Genomic DNA, 16,972 nt, shown 5'->3' with positions numbered 1-16,972 from the left:
TCACCATGCTTATCCTGAATTATTGTTAACATTAAAGAAATGATAATTTAGCAATTTAAAAGGCAATGAATTTATTAACTTTTTCAATGGAATGATTATTTACTGTTTACACCAATAATTTGAGAATTGTCACTTCATGATTAGCATACAATTAATTGGTATGCTTCTATTTTTGATGCAGTTTTAGACTTGTATCAGATAAAATACAGTGCACTCACACTAATCCAAATCAATTTTGTTTGTTCTGATAAATGTTTAAGTTGGGGACAAAAAGTTATTATTTTAATATGATTTCTATGTACTAAATTTAAATTACTTGATATTTAAGTGTTTTTTTCCCCTTTATATATACATACAAATCTAATCTAAACAATTCCATACCACAATTAGTTTGGATTAGCAAAAGTGTACTAAAATGTAAATTATATAAATTTATTTATTGAGTAGTTTTTATTGTATGAATTATCTGGAAAACTTCTAATATTTATGATTTTTCTTTTTCTTAAGCAATTTTCACTTGGTATTAGTTCATTATCTGCTTTAGGAGCCATAGGTGCTTCGTTGGAAATTGTACTTATATTGTATCCTTTTAAAAAATATTGATTAAAATAACTAAATCGAACTGTTATTTTGCTTAACTGAACAGATATCTTTGGTTGGCATCTGTTGTAGGTTTTTATACATTACCACTATTATGTAGATTGAGGCCACATTTACACGACACGTCTATGACTCAGGTAATTGGTAACTGTGCTGTTCTCCTCATATTGAGTTCTGCTTTACCAGTCCTAGCTCGTACATTAGGTAAGATTTTTATATGTATGACAATTTTATATTTATAGATCTATAATTAAAGTTGTTTCAAAAGTTTTGTTGTATATATTTCCAAATAATTCTCAAAGGGTTTGTTCTAATTAAATAAGTGGATGTGGATTTTTTTTAATTACCATTTTTACATGCATAAATATTCTATTATTGGTAAATTGTTATAATACTAGTTATGCACTATTTTTTTGGAATTGTATACAATATTTTTAAAAAAATCTCTATTATATTCTTTGTTAATCCATCTCAAATGAAGCTTTTCATCACCAAATGCATATATTTCTGACAGTTTACAAAAATGAATCATCATACTGTAACAAATATTTTGACTTTTATTTTTAATCTAAACAAAATTAGCCAGATTTGAATGTATAAACTGTGACTAATTCAAATCCACTATTCCTACTCTAGAAATTCATATTTCAATTAGTGTTTTAAAAAATACTGTTAATTGAAGTTTTTAGTATAAATTCAGCTAATTCAAAGTTAGCGTATTTATATATTGAATTTAACATACTTTGTCTAGTATATTTCATCTACTGGTTCATTGAAAACATGCGCTTGAGGTTCAAAAATCATGCATTGTGTTTCAGTTTTATTGACATTGTTTAGTTAAACAACTGCCAATCTAATTTTTATGTCTAACGTGGAATACACAAAAGCATCTTTAGTTTAAAAATGTGAAGAAGAGTGGAAAGAAATCAGAGGAGTGATTTTTTGCCAAATATTACATGCATGCAGAAATAGATAATTCAAACTTTTCTTGATTCTTCCCAGTGCTTGAGTTAGTCTGTAAACAACAGTATACAACTTAGATTTCATTTTAACATTTTGTTTAATGTTGGTAGTATATTTCTTTAAAACCATCTATTGTATAGTTAGATCTGTCTTGTTTTATTTTACTTGTCTTTGTTTGATAAAAACACCAAAAAGTCTACACTAACTTTTGGAGAAAAAAACTTGTTTGTAAACTTTCATTCATAACACTTCAAAATATATTATTTAATTGGGTATTTGAATTGTTATTAATTTCAAAAATATATAATTTAACAATTGTTAATCAAGATATCACTTTATTTAGTAGAGGATACAACAGATCACTTGCATTGTTTTTGTCTATCGAAAGCTTGCATGCAAACAAACTCAAATTATTAAACATTTGTGTAATATTACCTATATCTGTAATTATAACTCCATTCTGAAATATTTAGTGTGTTGTTTTCTAAAATTATAATATACTACAAACACAACTATAGATATTTGAGATGAATTGTTCTTTTGAAAAAATTAGTAAGTACGCACAACTTATCCATAATCTAATAAAAATGAAATAATGGATTTTAAATATTAATTGAAATATGAATTTCAAGAACAATTGTTATAAATTTGAATATTTGAACTATTAAAAGCTGTCTCACATTTAAAAAAAAACTAAATCAGATGACTGACTACATTTCAGGGATTGCTTGAAGTACAGATGTGTAAACTTTAACTTGATCATTAAAATAAAATGAAGCTATTATCTCTCTGATTTAAATGAAAACAAATTTGTCAAATTGACATGTTATGTAAAATCAGTTTTTCTTCACTTATGGTAGGATGAAAGTTTTCAGTTGTAGTGAAATGTGACTAGGGATTGCAATTGCTGGATCCCTCATCCAGCAATCCAGCTGGATCCAGCGCTGCGGATCCGCAAATACTCAATTACTTTCTAAATAATGCCGCAAAAGTCTACGTCGTTGCGTTGCCGCTTTGCTAACTACTAGACTGCTACTAATTACTTACTCACTACTTTATTTATAAGTAATTTAATTATTAGTGTTAGTAAAGTATACTTCAATCAATCCAGCAAACTTTAATAAAATAATAACGTATTCAATCGCTTTTAACGATCTTCCTCGGTTACAAAAAAATACAACATTAACTATAGAACATAAAATGTGTTTGGAACAAATATAAAAAGAATAGTGCTTAATTACATCCCATTTTTTTTAAACAAGATACATAGATGTACTGCCAGGTCTGATAATTTTCGTATTGTATACTGACGTAATCCCACTGTTTTCAAACTTTTAAGAAACGATAAAAAGAAAGAGGATCGGAATTCAACAACGGGTATGTATTTGGTGCCTTTACACAACCAACATTTCAATTCTAAGCTTGTTTATGTGGGTGCAACGATGCGCAGTTTAAAACAAAGGCTTAAGAGCACAAATATACAATCAGTTGTAAAGTATTATTTTTAGTATCTTAGGAAACCGACACTAACTGCGGTCGGTAAAACTTCCGTTAACCTAACGGGTACTTTACGCGGATTCGAGATTAGTTTGCCAGGCCTGAGCTTTTAAGTGTGCACCGAAAAATTAGTAATAATAACGATAAATATCAAGTCAAATCAAAAAGTTCCAATATATTTAATTAGTAACTAGAATGTACTACGTACAAATGTCAATAATCCAAACAAAATTTATTAACGAAAATCAACAAGTCAACCCGACAATAAACTCAGCTACTTAGCTTAACTTAATATTAATTCCCCTTTTGAAAATTCGACAAATCAAATACTTAGTAAGAGATTTTGTTCATAGTTTCTAACGTCTATCCGTCACCTCACTATATGAAGAACCTATTTCCTCAATCCTTTCAATATCGTCAAATTGTCAATTGAATTCCTCTTTAACACCTTGGATCGTCCAATTATCAATCTGGACTTCTATCAGAAAATACTTCTCTTTCGAATTCACCTCTCTCTCGGTCACCTCGATTTGGAAATCACCTCTCTCTTCTTCTGTTAACGTACGGGTTTTATACTGTGAGGTGACGTCACACTTCAGCCGAGTTACTCCCCTTATTTACATACTTAGTTGCTAACATTAATTTTCTTTTCTGGCAGCTTTAAGTTTCCGACAAAGCTTATAAACCGTTTACAAAGTATTTATCATAATTTTCTGGGATGTTAAGACGGTTTATCAAGTATTTCTTTACTAGTGAGTGTGGGGACTCCCCCCTCCATTTTTTTTTCTGAGGACCGTTTACTTCCGCTGGGCAGCGCAAGTGCGCAAGATTTTTCCTACGGCGCTTATTTCTCTGTGAGTTGTTTTATCTTTTTTTTTCGTTACTAACAAGAGAGTGGTGGGGAACCTTCGTCCTAAATAAACATAATAATGTAATAATGTCCTAAATAAACAAAATATAATAAAACAGAAAAATAATAATAAAATAACGCTCGGACTCAGTTCCTTACACAGTAAGAACCTTGACAACACTGCGCTGGCATCATACGAAAGACAGAAGGATGTTAACGTCCAATGGTATCAAGCGGCAATTATAAAAACGACAACGAATAGGCAAACGGTCAAACATCTCGAGAGATTGGAAATCTGCAAGGCGCACATGACAACTGGTTGTATAAACCATAGAGATGCGGACTCGTTGTCTACCATGTGGAGATCCTTTTACATTAATTAATGTTATTAACGGACAATGCTGGTTTCGTTGGATCTTATAAACAGGGTGTTTTTTTTTTTTAAACTGACGGTACTCAGAGACATCTGTAAAGCAATCTAACAGCCGGACTGGTGCCAAATTTGGGAGAGTGACTAAGGACAACATGGGAAAGAGATTCTGTGAAGAAAAAAGTGGTACCCAAATTTGCCGGTAGAGGTGGATTTGGCGCTGTTGTAGCAAAACAGCTAAGAATCTGCATAAAATCCAGCTGCAATTAACAAACACACGAATGAATAATCAGACAGCGGTTTCAGTGTAATAAAGAAAGTTTAATTAATCAGCAAATAACCTTCTCCCTTTTTCAATGTGATCACCGGCCTGCTGGACAACTCATTGCATCCCGAACACCGTGTTCTCTATGGCCGAACGTAACATGTCCGCAGGAATGTTCATCACAGTTTGAGAAATGTTGTCCTTCAAAGTCATCAAGTTTGGGACACTACCAAGATAGACCTTGGACTTTAAGTAACCCCACAGGAAATAGTAACATGAGGTTAGATCCGGGGAGCGAGGCGGCCATGTAAGTGGAAAAAAGCGACTGATGACCCTTTCTTCAGTGAAGTGCTGGTAGCTTTTTCACTACAACAGTGCCAAATCCTCCTCTACCGGCGAATTTAGGTACTACTTTTTTTTCGCGGAAGATTCCGCAAAGAAAAAAAGTAGTACCTAAATTCTACCTCTTTTCCATGCCATCCTTAGTCACTCTCCCAAATTTGGCGACAGTCCAGCTGTTAGATTGCTCTACAGATGTTTCTGAGTACCGTCAGTTTAAAAAAAAAACCCTGTATATATTTTTTCCACTGTTTATTTTGTTTGTTTATCTATATTTTGTCCGTTTGGACATTTTCCATTAATTTTTATATTTATTCCGAACACATTTTATGTTCTACTGGTATATTTAATGTTCTATTTTTTTTGTAACCGAGGAAGATAGTTAAAAACGATTGAAAACGTTGTTATTTTATTAAATTTTGCTGGATTGATAAAGGTGTAGTTTATTTAACTTATTCTACTTCCAGTTCATAGTTTTATATACTTATAAATAACTACAGACTAATATGTAGAGCCTATATATGAAAACTGGTAAGACTGATAGCCACTTAGCCACTGATTATCCGTCCTTACATTATTATAATATATTAATATAAATTAATCAGTAGAATTACCTTTGCTATTATTTAACTTAAAGATTATAATTATAATGTAATCTAACTAAACATTTGAAGTTAATTATCTCTATCTCAAGTGTTAAACCGAACCAAAGTTAAGTTTACTACCTAAATGTGTAAGTTTTACTGATTTATAGTGACCAGTCTAAATAATAAAAGTTTCTTAAATTAAGTATTTTTTTAAAAATGTTTTTTTTCATTAAAAAAACATAAATTGCAGAATAGATAGATAGACAGATAACACTTTATTGCACCAAAAATACATCTGCGCTGGATCCAGCTGGAATGATGTTGGTCCAGCAAAAATCCAGCTGGATTGCAATCCCTAAATGTGACATTGTGAAAATACAACTTCACACTTAGAGAAGTTTAGCTGAGCTTATTAAAAACATTCTAGTATTAAACTTTTTATCATATTTTTCTCTCTTAGTATTTGAACTAGTAAAGTATTACATCTATCATAGAAAACATCGCTATCAAATGCATGTCACACAATCAAGATCAACAGCACAACTAAAAACAGTTTTCTGGCATAAACCATATTACATTTATATAACTACCATAATTTAATTCTGCTATACAATGTACTTATTTGATATAAATTGTAAACAATTTATGATTTAAAATTTTTTTCCTGATAAGACACTGATGATGATTAATTCTCTTGAAAAAAGTATAGCCATTTAAAATTCACTCTGGTCTGTAGTATAATAATATAAAACCATATTCACTAGAACATTAGTTTTTTTGAGAATTTAAATTTCGTGCACCTTAATTAAGCACTTCTGTACAAATTTAGAAATGTTGAAGTACGTAGTTTTTGTAAATTTAAATTAAATACTGAAGCTTGACAGAATATAACGGAATTTCTTGATAACAAAAGCTTTATATTTCAGCTTTTGAAAGTGTATATTTCTTTTAATCAGGTATAACAAATTTTGATTTATTGGGAGATTTCGGAAGAATCGAATGGCTAGGAAATTTTTACATCGTGCTTTTTTACAATCTCGTGTTTGCCGTGGCAACCGCTTTGTGTCTGGTAACGAAATTTACCGCAGCCGTGAGACAAGAGCTTATCAGAAGATTTAAATCGTTTGCTCAATGGACTGTTACGAGAGAACGCAGATCGCTTTCCATGAATGGAATATGGCCTCATTCCAAAGACGATTAGTAATAATCACCCTTATGTAAAAATGGCCAGTTATTATCAAAAAAAAGTCAAATGGGGCCAAAAAATATTTTCTAATTTCATTCAAGTGGAACTGAACAAAATGAACAATTATTCAAATACTCAAGTAAACATTTATAATTCTTGAATCAATAATCACTCCTCATTCGATATATATTGTTCCTATATTTATAATTTATTGTCATTTGTGAAATCATCAATATTATTTTGTCAAATTGTAAAGTATATTTTTAGTTAGCCAATGATACCTTGTATAGCAAATTGTAGAATAATTCACGACGATGGATAACCAATATAATTATATAAATGTTTTATATTGATTCATTTTATATGTCATAGTATCATAATATTTATAAAACTTGCAATGAGTTTTAAAATAGAAAATAGACTGTACATTGCTCAATGTGAAAGCCAAAGATACATATATTTGATATGCCAAAGAAACTCGTTTTCTTTGAATTTGCCGACGGCCGGAGTTGGATATGTTTTTATTTAAGAATAATTAAACATTCCAGTTTTGAAATAGTTTATTTCATAAGTGCAATGCACCTGAAGAAATGGAAGTTTATCCAACTAATATTTTATAATAAAATGGATACACATTACAATTTTCTTGGTCTTTTTCTTTGTGTTGTCATTATAAAAAAACTACTAGTTTTTTTTATACTACTTACAATGTTTACAAGGACTGCATAGAGAGGTTGAGTCGACGTCACGAGTGATGGAGTCGGACAATTGCGCATTCTCGTGTCATCTTTGCAGCTTGTTTACGCACATTTTAGCTGGTGTTCTTGTGTTGTTTATTCATGGCAAATATCACTAGTGAACTAACATTACAATTCACCAAAGAAGAAGAAACATTATTTTTTTTAAAATTCTCGGCATTGTCAGAGGATCCCAAACTGAGGAGATTTCACGACAAAGGTAATTTGCATGGCTCTCAAGAATTAAGCAGAAAAATTTCAATATCAATACAAGAGTTTGTCAGAAACATTTCATTTCAGGTAAGCAATAGCATTTGATTATCTAATCATTTATTTAGTGCAAAAGTTTACTAATTATATCATGATGAGATTTATGTAACCGGCTTGTACTTTATTTTGTCGGTATTAACAAAGTTAAATAATTTTAACAACCACAATCTGTAAGAAAATGAAAGGTGAAATAGTCTCTGCTTGTAATAACATTTTAATATTAACTACTGTATATTTAAGCAAAGATATTAGTTAGCAGATGAAGAATTAGAAATAAATTTAGACATGTAAATTTTGAACCAATTGTCCTTCCAAAGTTATATCTTAAAAAATACACACAACCAATAGCTGGATGTAAATGAACAATGGAAACTAAGGTTATTTTGGTGAGCAACATTAAGTAACATTTCTTTAAGAGGTAAAAAAAATCATTACATAGTAACTTTAAGAATTTGTCAGGAACAACTTGTTTATATATAACATACCTTAATGATGATATATTATTGAAAAGGTTTACCCCAAAGGAAAACATTCCTCATTTTATGACGAGTCATCACTAGACTGGGTGTCAACACTATACATGGAGTAAGAGTGGCCACAACCCAACTGCATATCGGGAGCATTATAAAAGAGTACGTAATCAAGAGAAACGTAGCCACTCGTAAGATAGTTTACAAATCTTAGAGGCCCTTAACTTTCATTTGTGAAAGAGTGTAGTAATTTGTCGTCAAAACCAAATTCTACTTTAGGCCACAACTCTCGACCTATACAAAGCATCTTTTGTTGTAGATCGACACCTTGACATATCTCTCTTCAGATGAACTCTCTTCAGATAAAGCAGCATCTTTTTTAACTTTGTTCATGAAATAAAAATGCTGCAGTTGTATTGAGTTTAAATTGAAAAAAAAAAAGCACTGCCAACCTGTCAAATAACAAGCGAAAGTTAGACCACAAACATGGCAAAGGGACAGAGCAAGCGTGCATTTTACCGCATGACTTGCGATCTTGCAATCACTATATACTACAAGGATAGCCAAAATCCCTATATTCATTAGCATGACCTTTACTTCAAATAACAAAATACTAAATGATTTTAGTTGTATATTGTAATTATTAAATTACTACAGAATTTTCAATTTAATATGTCTACATAAATAAATTTGTGGTTATCTTAATTTTTTCGACAATCACCATTTTCAGAAGGCATTCTTTTCAAAATTTCTATAATTAAAAAAATCTTTTAATAAAGAAAAAGGTAACTCTTTTCTTGTGCAGAATTTGTCAGAGGAAATATCAAAACAACTCCAGCGCCTCTCTTATATGACTCGCCATGATATAGCATGGAATAAATATTTCAAAATATAATGTTTGCTAGCTATTCATCAGTATGTTTAATAAGCTCTGCATAAGATAAAATGCTATAGTTACGGTGATTTTTAATTTTGCTACTGGAATTACCAGTTCAGGAGTTTGTATTTAGTCAAGATATCCTGCTATACCACGTATACTCTAGAGCAGGCATGTCAAAGATATGGCCCGCAACATCGATTCAAAAAATAAATAGCATTATCTTGATACCAAAGGAAATGTGATATTTTGTACATATTAGGTATTAACAAAATTGTTGAACTCAATAATAATAATAACTCTCCTGTGGTCACCACCTGGTCGTGGTGGGAGAGCCCAGTAATTTTACTGAACCATAGAGCAATGCAGGCTGGAGCACAAGCTCCTGGTAGGGACACCCATGCCAGTAAGGTCTATGGGGAGAAATGAAGCTAAGAGTGACCACACCACACCCACATTCTGCAGAGATATTAATCATGGTAGTAACCAGATCAAAGTATGATACCGGCTCCGACGTCGCCCGAGTTAACAAGGCCCGCGTTCGTGGATTAGGCAGAGGCTCACGTTCGAAAAATAGGCCACAGTCTCCCTTGGTTACCGGTGGCGAAAGCAGCACCGGCCGAAGCATGGCTACTGCAATGCCCTCAACAGATGTGAGGAACCAACCCAGCCTTGGTGTTCCTGTGGCAGTGCATCCACAGACCACAAAGGCTGGAAAACCATGCCAATAGATGAAATGGACAATAGAAATGAATGAGTTTATCATTCGTACTTACTACACCGTCACAAAACTCAAAACAAACATGACAGCATACAGACAAAGATTACACCATAGATTCACACAACAATATCCTCACCTCACTGTCACCGAACAAAGGGTTGTTGATCAAAAAAGAACAGTTATACACAACAACCTTATCCCACAACAGGTTGCTGATCAAATACATCAACACACAGAAACATTTAACATTATCCTGACAGGTTACCTAATCTTCATTAATCTAGCAACAAGTACTGATTACAGCGCACACACAACAACTACCACTATTGATATTACAGACACTTCCTCATCCATCACTGATAACATAGAAGTGAGAGCATACTAACTAAATCTATCTATATTTCAGGAAACACTCGCTAAATATACAGGCACAGGTCCCACACAACGACCATGAATACCAAAAATCAACACGTCAAAGGTAGTAGGAAAAACACTAAATTATGTAAACACTCATTACATTCATTCATATATTAGTTTATGCTGAGGCAGTCACAGTAGTGACACACACAAAACACAGTTCTATCACAAGCCTGCCTGGCAGAGAAGAATAGAAACACAAATAAATGACATTTGATAGCAATTAGGTAGGCTGACACAATACACTAAAAACAACAAATCACCCAAATTAAAGAAACAACTCAAAAACATTTTCAAGAAAATCAAAACACACACACAACATGAACATCACGACACACACTTTCAGTCTACGTGCTTTGGCTGTATTCTGTAAACGATACAAAACATGTTCACTACGAAACCGACAAAACAAATTATTCACAAATAATGAAAAACTTCTGTTGGTGTGCCACTGTGCTGTGTTATTTTGGTACTGATTTGTCTGTAGAACTCACAACTTATTGGTCTTCTCTTTGGTCCAGTGCTGTTACACACGATGCTGGCTGGATCGAGGAGGAGAACAAAAACTTGCATAACATACAAACTATGCCCTGTGCTGAAATAGATGTACACGACATCCGCTACTGTTAACAGAACACGCAACTGGAAGACACCTGGTGTAGACAACATTCACAATTTCTGGTATAAAAAAATTTACATCACTGCACCAGGAACTAGCTAAACACCTAACACCATCATCAATCCACAAGACATGCCAAAATTTCTTACTCGGGGCATCACCTACATGAAACCTAAAACAACAATACCACAGATTCCACACAACACAGACCAATTACATGTCTTCCAACACTCTACAAATTATTGACATCCTGTATCGCAAACAAAATGTAGAAACATGTTGAAGAACACAACATTCTTACTGAACAACAAAAAGGTTGCCGTAGAAATCACAGGGGATGCAAAGAACAATTACTCATAGATTCATTCATTCTACGGCAAGCACACAAACAACACAGAAAAACACACATGGCACATATAGACTACAGAAAAGCATTCGACAGTGTTCCACACACGTACAAAATACATCCATCACCGGAAAACACACTACATCTCAGGGTTAGTAACACTTCCATACAAACAAACCAAATATTCATTAGGCAAGGAATTTTTCAAGGAGATTCCTTGAGTCCTCTCTGGTTCTGCCTAGCCCTGAACCCATTATCCAACATGTTAAACAAAACACAATATGGCTCAATATCAGATGTGACAGTGTAAATTATGTTGTTTTTTCATATCTTATGTACATGGACGACATAAAACTTTATGCATCCACACAAAAACAACTTCATGAACTCCTACAAATGCAAAACACTTCACATAGAAAAAGGAATTCTGAAGAAAGAAGATTTTGCACTTGGAAATGGAACGCTATTGAATCTATGGAAGAGGGCAAGTTCTACATGTATTTAGGATTCCAACAGGCCAAATTAACAGAACATGCACAAGTAAAGCAAAGATTAATTAAAGAATACCAAAGCAGGTTAAATGCTATTCTCAGAACAGAGTGAAATGCAAAACACGCACGTCATCCCAGTACTCACACAGATCTCGAGCAACTCCAAAGGAAAACAAGAACAACACTTACTAAGCATAAACATCATCATCCTAACCCTTTCCAAATAAAGATGGCAGACATGGCCCAATTGACATTGTATTTGTTTGTATTGAAGGTCAACTGTCACTGAGTTTTTCCACATAAAACAAGAAGAATCAGTTCATAGCAGTACTCTAGCAGACTCAAATAACATGCCATTAAACTGTGTTGTGTCTGTACGACATAACCTCTGCATCATAGTTTTCACTCAAAAAATTTTTAACATGTACAAATGAAAAACAGAAATTTGTTCTTGCTAGTAGATGAGGAAGGCCAATATAAAACGGCCAAAAACATTTAGGTTTAATACCATAAGTTACAATTTTTTTCTAGAACTGTAGAAGATATGGTGGTACTCTGTGCTATAATTGTGCAGTCTCCTAAACACTTCTCTGATATTAATACTATATTCTATTTCTGTATTGTATTTCATGGAAGCAAATTATATTACTTTTCACTCTCTTCAGTCACAAGATAATAGAATTTATTGAATAAATAAATAAGAGTCTTACCATGTAATTGTTCAAAAGGTGGGAACCTTTGGCAGTAGAATGGGGAAGTAGTTCAATGTCTACTACTACTAGAAGCTGCAGCAAAATCATATTTTGCAACTGCTTTGAGAGCTGCAGTGTGGCTGTTTGAACCTTTTCAGCTGTTCTTTTATCCTGGAGAAGAGTCACGTCTGCAGATACTGGAGATTGGAGAAGAGTAGGGCAGTTATAGCTGCAAGGGCACATTGTTCCTCTGTGGATCAATATGTTATGGTTGCTTTTGTTGAATAGCAACACAAAAATGTTTTGCATAAATGTATAGCAGTAGGAGGTTTATTTTGAAGATAATCTATAAATACTTAGTATGTGAAAGAGTAAAAGGTTGTACTATTAACAAAAAACTACTGAGTTTTTGGAAAATCTAATAAAAATGCAATTTATCACTAACAGTTCTCCAGAATATGAATCAAAATTTATCTAAATGTAGAAAAGAAATTTTGCAAACAAATATCCAATTTCAACAGTTAGGTGAAAAACAAATCCGAATAAGGTTACTTTTCTGTTGAAGTAGATCTTAACTAAAACAAAGGACATAAAATCAATTACAATAGAATTTTCTTCAGTTTCATCTGTTGATAAAACAATTATAAAGAGAGTAAGTATTTTATAAAATAAACTAGAAGCTAGTAATATAAAACAAGTTAAAAAAATAACACCTTTTGAATTTAGACTCTAAATGCTCTAGTGACAAAAGATCCATTTAATGGTAAACTAAGTTTTCTACACAATTACATTTCACGTATTTGAACAACAACAAAAAAAGCAAAAGAATTAAAATGTTTAAAAATATTTTAAAACTTTCATGTGTTATGGAGAAATTTGATACCATATCATTTAATTTCCTGCAACCCATTCGTCAAATTCTACTCAACAGCAGTGCCGAGTAAAAAACTGTAATCGTTGAAGTATACAGTTAAACGCTAAATAGCTATAAATATTAAAACACACATAAAAAGGTGTGTAAAAATTTTCCCTCCATAAAAAAAACTTTAAATTCACTTTCAAACTTGCCTGTCTTACAATCAAGGAAATATAACACTTTCTAATTTGTTGTTAATTCATTTTATAAACAATAAAACTATCTGGATAAAAGTATCATTCGGCAGCTAATTCTATCCTCCGTCTCCAGTTTTCCGACGCAGCATTAAAAATGTCATCTGGAAGGCATTTGAAATGTTAACAATGACAACATGTATTAAAATTTATGCTCAATACTCATTAAATATCTAAAAACATTATTGTTGCATAACGACTACTAATTATTATTTTGGGCTGCACGTGCAAGACATTGTCAATTATAAGAATACATTAATCAAAACGAATACAGAAAGGTAATTGAAAATGAAAAATGGCATTATTTTTGTCCTTGCCCTTCATCCGTGACAAATATACATGGAAATGACGTCCATCGTGTCCATTTCACAGAATCATCAAAACTTAAAGATTATAGGAAAGAATTTCGAATTTTTTGGATGACAGATCTGCAAAGATTAAAATCGTGAATTATATTCGAATTACTTCCACGTTCATCGGACTTGAATCCTCCTCCCCGTGTGCGTGTCTGCATGCTCCAGTGATCATTACTTGATTATCAACCGACAAGGGCGTAGCAAGGTTACATTGAGTCCGGCTCGTGTAGAACTCCAATACGAATAATCGGATCTTTTCAAGACAAACAACTGGAGCTCTACAATCGCCAATTCAATACATATTGCATAATTTCATAATCCGCCAAGCGTTTTTCTCGAACGGCGCGGAGAAAAGGCGGAATATATTATGTAAAAATGGAAAAAAAAAAAGAAATCTTCGAATTAAACATCAGTTCTATTGTTTACAATTTATTTAATGACCCCAATAACCGAATTTCCTTTTGTCCTTGATAATGTCCTAGACTATTAATCAAGCTTGCAATAACGCAGTCGACCTATATAATGATCCCATAATACTCTGCATCTTCGAGTGCATTCGGCGAAAGTTTCGAAATTCAATCTTATTTTTCGTGAAAAGCTAAATTAATTCTCGTAACATGATTAATACATAATTTTCGTGCGTAATTCATTTCCCCATTTATTTAGCGTTCTTTATCTATGTCGGAAAAAAAAAATGCGAGAAACGACAGGTGGCGTGTAATTTAAGACAACGCGGTCTATTGTTGGATGTCGTCCACATTTTCGGGTCAATGTGATTCAGATCCGACGCATCCTCCCGCACTATTTCATTTATAAAAGAAAGGATGTTACAAGATCGTGCTACTAGATGGCGACGCCCATAACTCGCGTGACTCCGTTGCTAGGAGATTGTCTGTATTAAACTCTTATTGGATGCCGTATAAGTTGACGTCACACCGAACAAATTTTTAAATTTAGAAGGAAAAAATTCGAACAAAACTTTCCGTTTTTGTTTATTAATGCAGTTTTTTTTTATTCGGTTGTTTTCGCTAAATGATTTTCTGCCACGATAGGAAATTCGTGACGGGATGCAATTCGGATCTAACCCGACATTTCGATCAAACGATCGACATTAAAAACGGCCGTAAAAGCAATTCTTGTGTATAAGTCGTGTAGGTAAAGTGTTACAATGTCCGATAGCGGATCGGGTCAACTAATATCTATTACATATTGAGTTTCCATTACGCTTCGATCTTTCAATGGATTCAGTCACGAAACCCATCGACTTTTTATCCTCGCTTTTTTCGCCATTCACCTTTTTTTTTTTTAATCCAATAAGATGTGACGTTTTAAAATACGTACAGTACGAGGGAATACTTTAATAACCAGATTCAACAGATTTATATAAGATACTAATATCTGTATCGATCTATGCCTTCGGTCATAATTTTCCACGAAGAAAAAAGTAGAACATGGCGATATAATAATAATTATTATTAAAGAAAATGTTTTTCTAAAATTTAAAAAATATTATATAAGATTATGAATTAAATGTTTAAAAATATTTTTTTCTTTTTTGCGTTTCGAGGACGGAACAAAAAAGTCGAGATGCGCTGATTTGTGTGGCATAGCCGCTCAGCAGTTTCGACAACTCCGCCCAGACGGACAAAGGAAGCCACACAATGGCTGGATTCGGACATGTTGCTATCAGTGAAGCGGAGGATAGGTTGCTTCCGCTACATATCATTATTCCGTAAACAGCGGCGTGGTAACAACCCGACAGTCCAACCTTTCGATTGCGTACAGTGGGGAAGCGATAAGGAATCCGCTTATCTATTATACTGCCGAGACATGTGATGATAATTCGTGTATCTGCCATGTAAGAGCAGCATGTCTTTGTGGAAGTTTTGGAACCCGAAACACAAGAAAGAAAGGATTACTCAGAAAGAAGAACACGGCAAAGATGATCAGAACGACGGTTCTCCCGCCTTCGATCGACAGAGGAACCGTCATCAGATGTCGGTCTCCAGATCGGGAAGATACAAACAGAAACATCGAAAACGGACGGGTATATTGGATAATCCGGATTTCGTTAACAAGTCGAGAGATACGGAATCTGGAAGAGAAAACCAACCTCCCATAGACGGCTGCTGCAACGAAAACTCTTCCCAATCGGACGATAAATCCGTCTATCCCTCCTACCTGGTAGAAAAAGAGAACGAAGCCATGAGACAGTCTTGTCAAAACATGGAAATATCCGCTCTGTGAATGTGAGGTGATCGTTTTATTTTAATTAATTATTAAAAAAAACTGCTAAAATGTCCGAAAATGGCGCCGTTTTACAGATTACTTCTGTCAAAACGGATCGCAATTTTTTTTTTCCAATAACATCTCAAGCTGCGACGTAGGTCGAATTATCTAGTCTGACTATCCTAAGAAGGGAGACGGTAAGGCAAGATTAAGTGAAAAATCACTTCAAATATTGTATATAATTACGTGCAATGTTTTTATACATCGTGTACAGAATTCCCGCAGTTGTTAAATATTTATTTTGTAACAATTAGAATTTTTTTAAATGGATTCTTTGTAATTTCCTTTTAGACAAAAAAAAAGTTATTGTCTATCATTATCGTAAATGTGTTCTAATTTATTTTTCCGAACGTTGAACAATCGGACTAATTGACAGAAATGAGATTAATTAGAACAACTAAACTTTTATCATTCGAACAATTCGTTGCATCTAATTATCATTTTAGCGTGACCGAATATATCATCCGGTGCAAAAGATGGAAAAAGCGAAACTGTTTAAAATACCTTTTTAAAATTTTAACTAATTATCTCGAAATTACGTAGACTATAGACTTAAATTATATGATAAAGAAATATCATCTCTCAGACTGATAACGGAAGGTGACCTTTCTGTCCATGCGTAGGTTTTTATTCAACCATTATTTTTTATTTTAATTTTATTTTTGAACTAAATATTCGTCAGACTAAATCGAATTTTTACTACTTAAAACTAAACATTTTATATTAAATTAGATCACTAAAAGTATTCAAAATAATGAAATTTTTATGGAAATTTCGTTAATTTAATTATTAATTTCACGATAAGTGCGAATTCTCCGTTTAGAATTACGAAATATTCAAAAAATATATCATCATCATCAAAACAGGTGATAAACGTTCGCTTTAATAAATATTCGTCACCTTTTATCAATTTTGCATTT

At 32.9% G+C, this 16,972-nt stretch overlaps 2 protein-coding genes across 3 annotated transcripts in view; both read left to right on the top strand.

The window, feature by feature from the left end:
- Positions 1-7,298, top strand: part of lili (LMBR1-like protein) — a 37,087-nt gene extending 29,789 nt beyond the window's left edge. For both annotated transcript variants that reach the window (XM_067288477.1, XM_067288478.1), the window contains 3 exons: positions 508-581; positions 647-804; positions 6,428-7,298. In XM_067288477.1, the coding sequence (XP_067144578.1) occupies positions 508-581; positions 647-804; positions 6,428-6,672 (477 nt within the window). In that variant the 3' untranslated portion in view covers positions 6,673-7,298. The remainder of the gene's footprint in view (positions 1-507; positions 582-646; positions 805-6,427) is intronic.
- The window catches only part of Mlc1 (Myosin light chain alkali), a 105,050-nt gene that overhangs the window by 36,719 nt on the left and 51,359 nt on the right, over positions 1-16,972 (top strand). The window lies entirely within an intron of this gene.

The sequence above is a fragment of the Centruroides vittatus genome, unplaced genomic scaffold (genome assembly GCF_030686945.1).
Source record: "Centruroides vittatus isolate TY-2023 unplaced genomic scaffold, ASM3068694v2 scaffold_861, whole genome shotgun sequence".
Classification (NCBI taxonomy): Eukaryota; Metazoa; Arthropoda; class Arachnida; order Scorpiones; family Buthidae; genus Centruroides; species Centruroides vittatus.
This window is presented reverse-complemented; position numbering and strand designations above follow the sequence as displayed.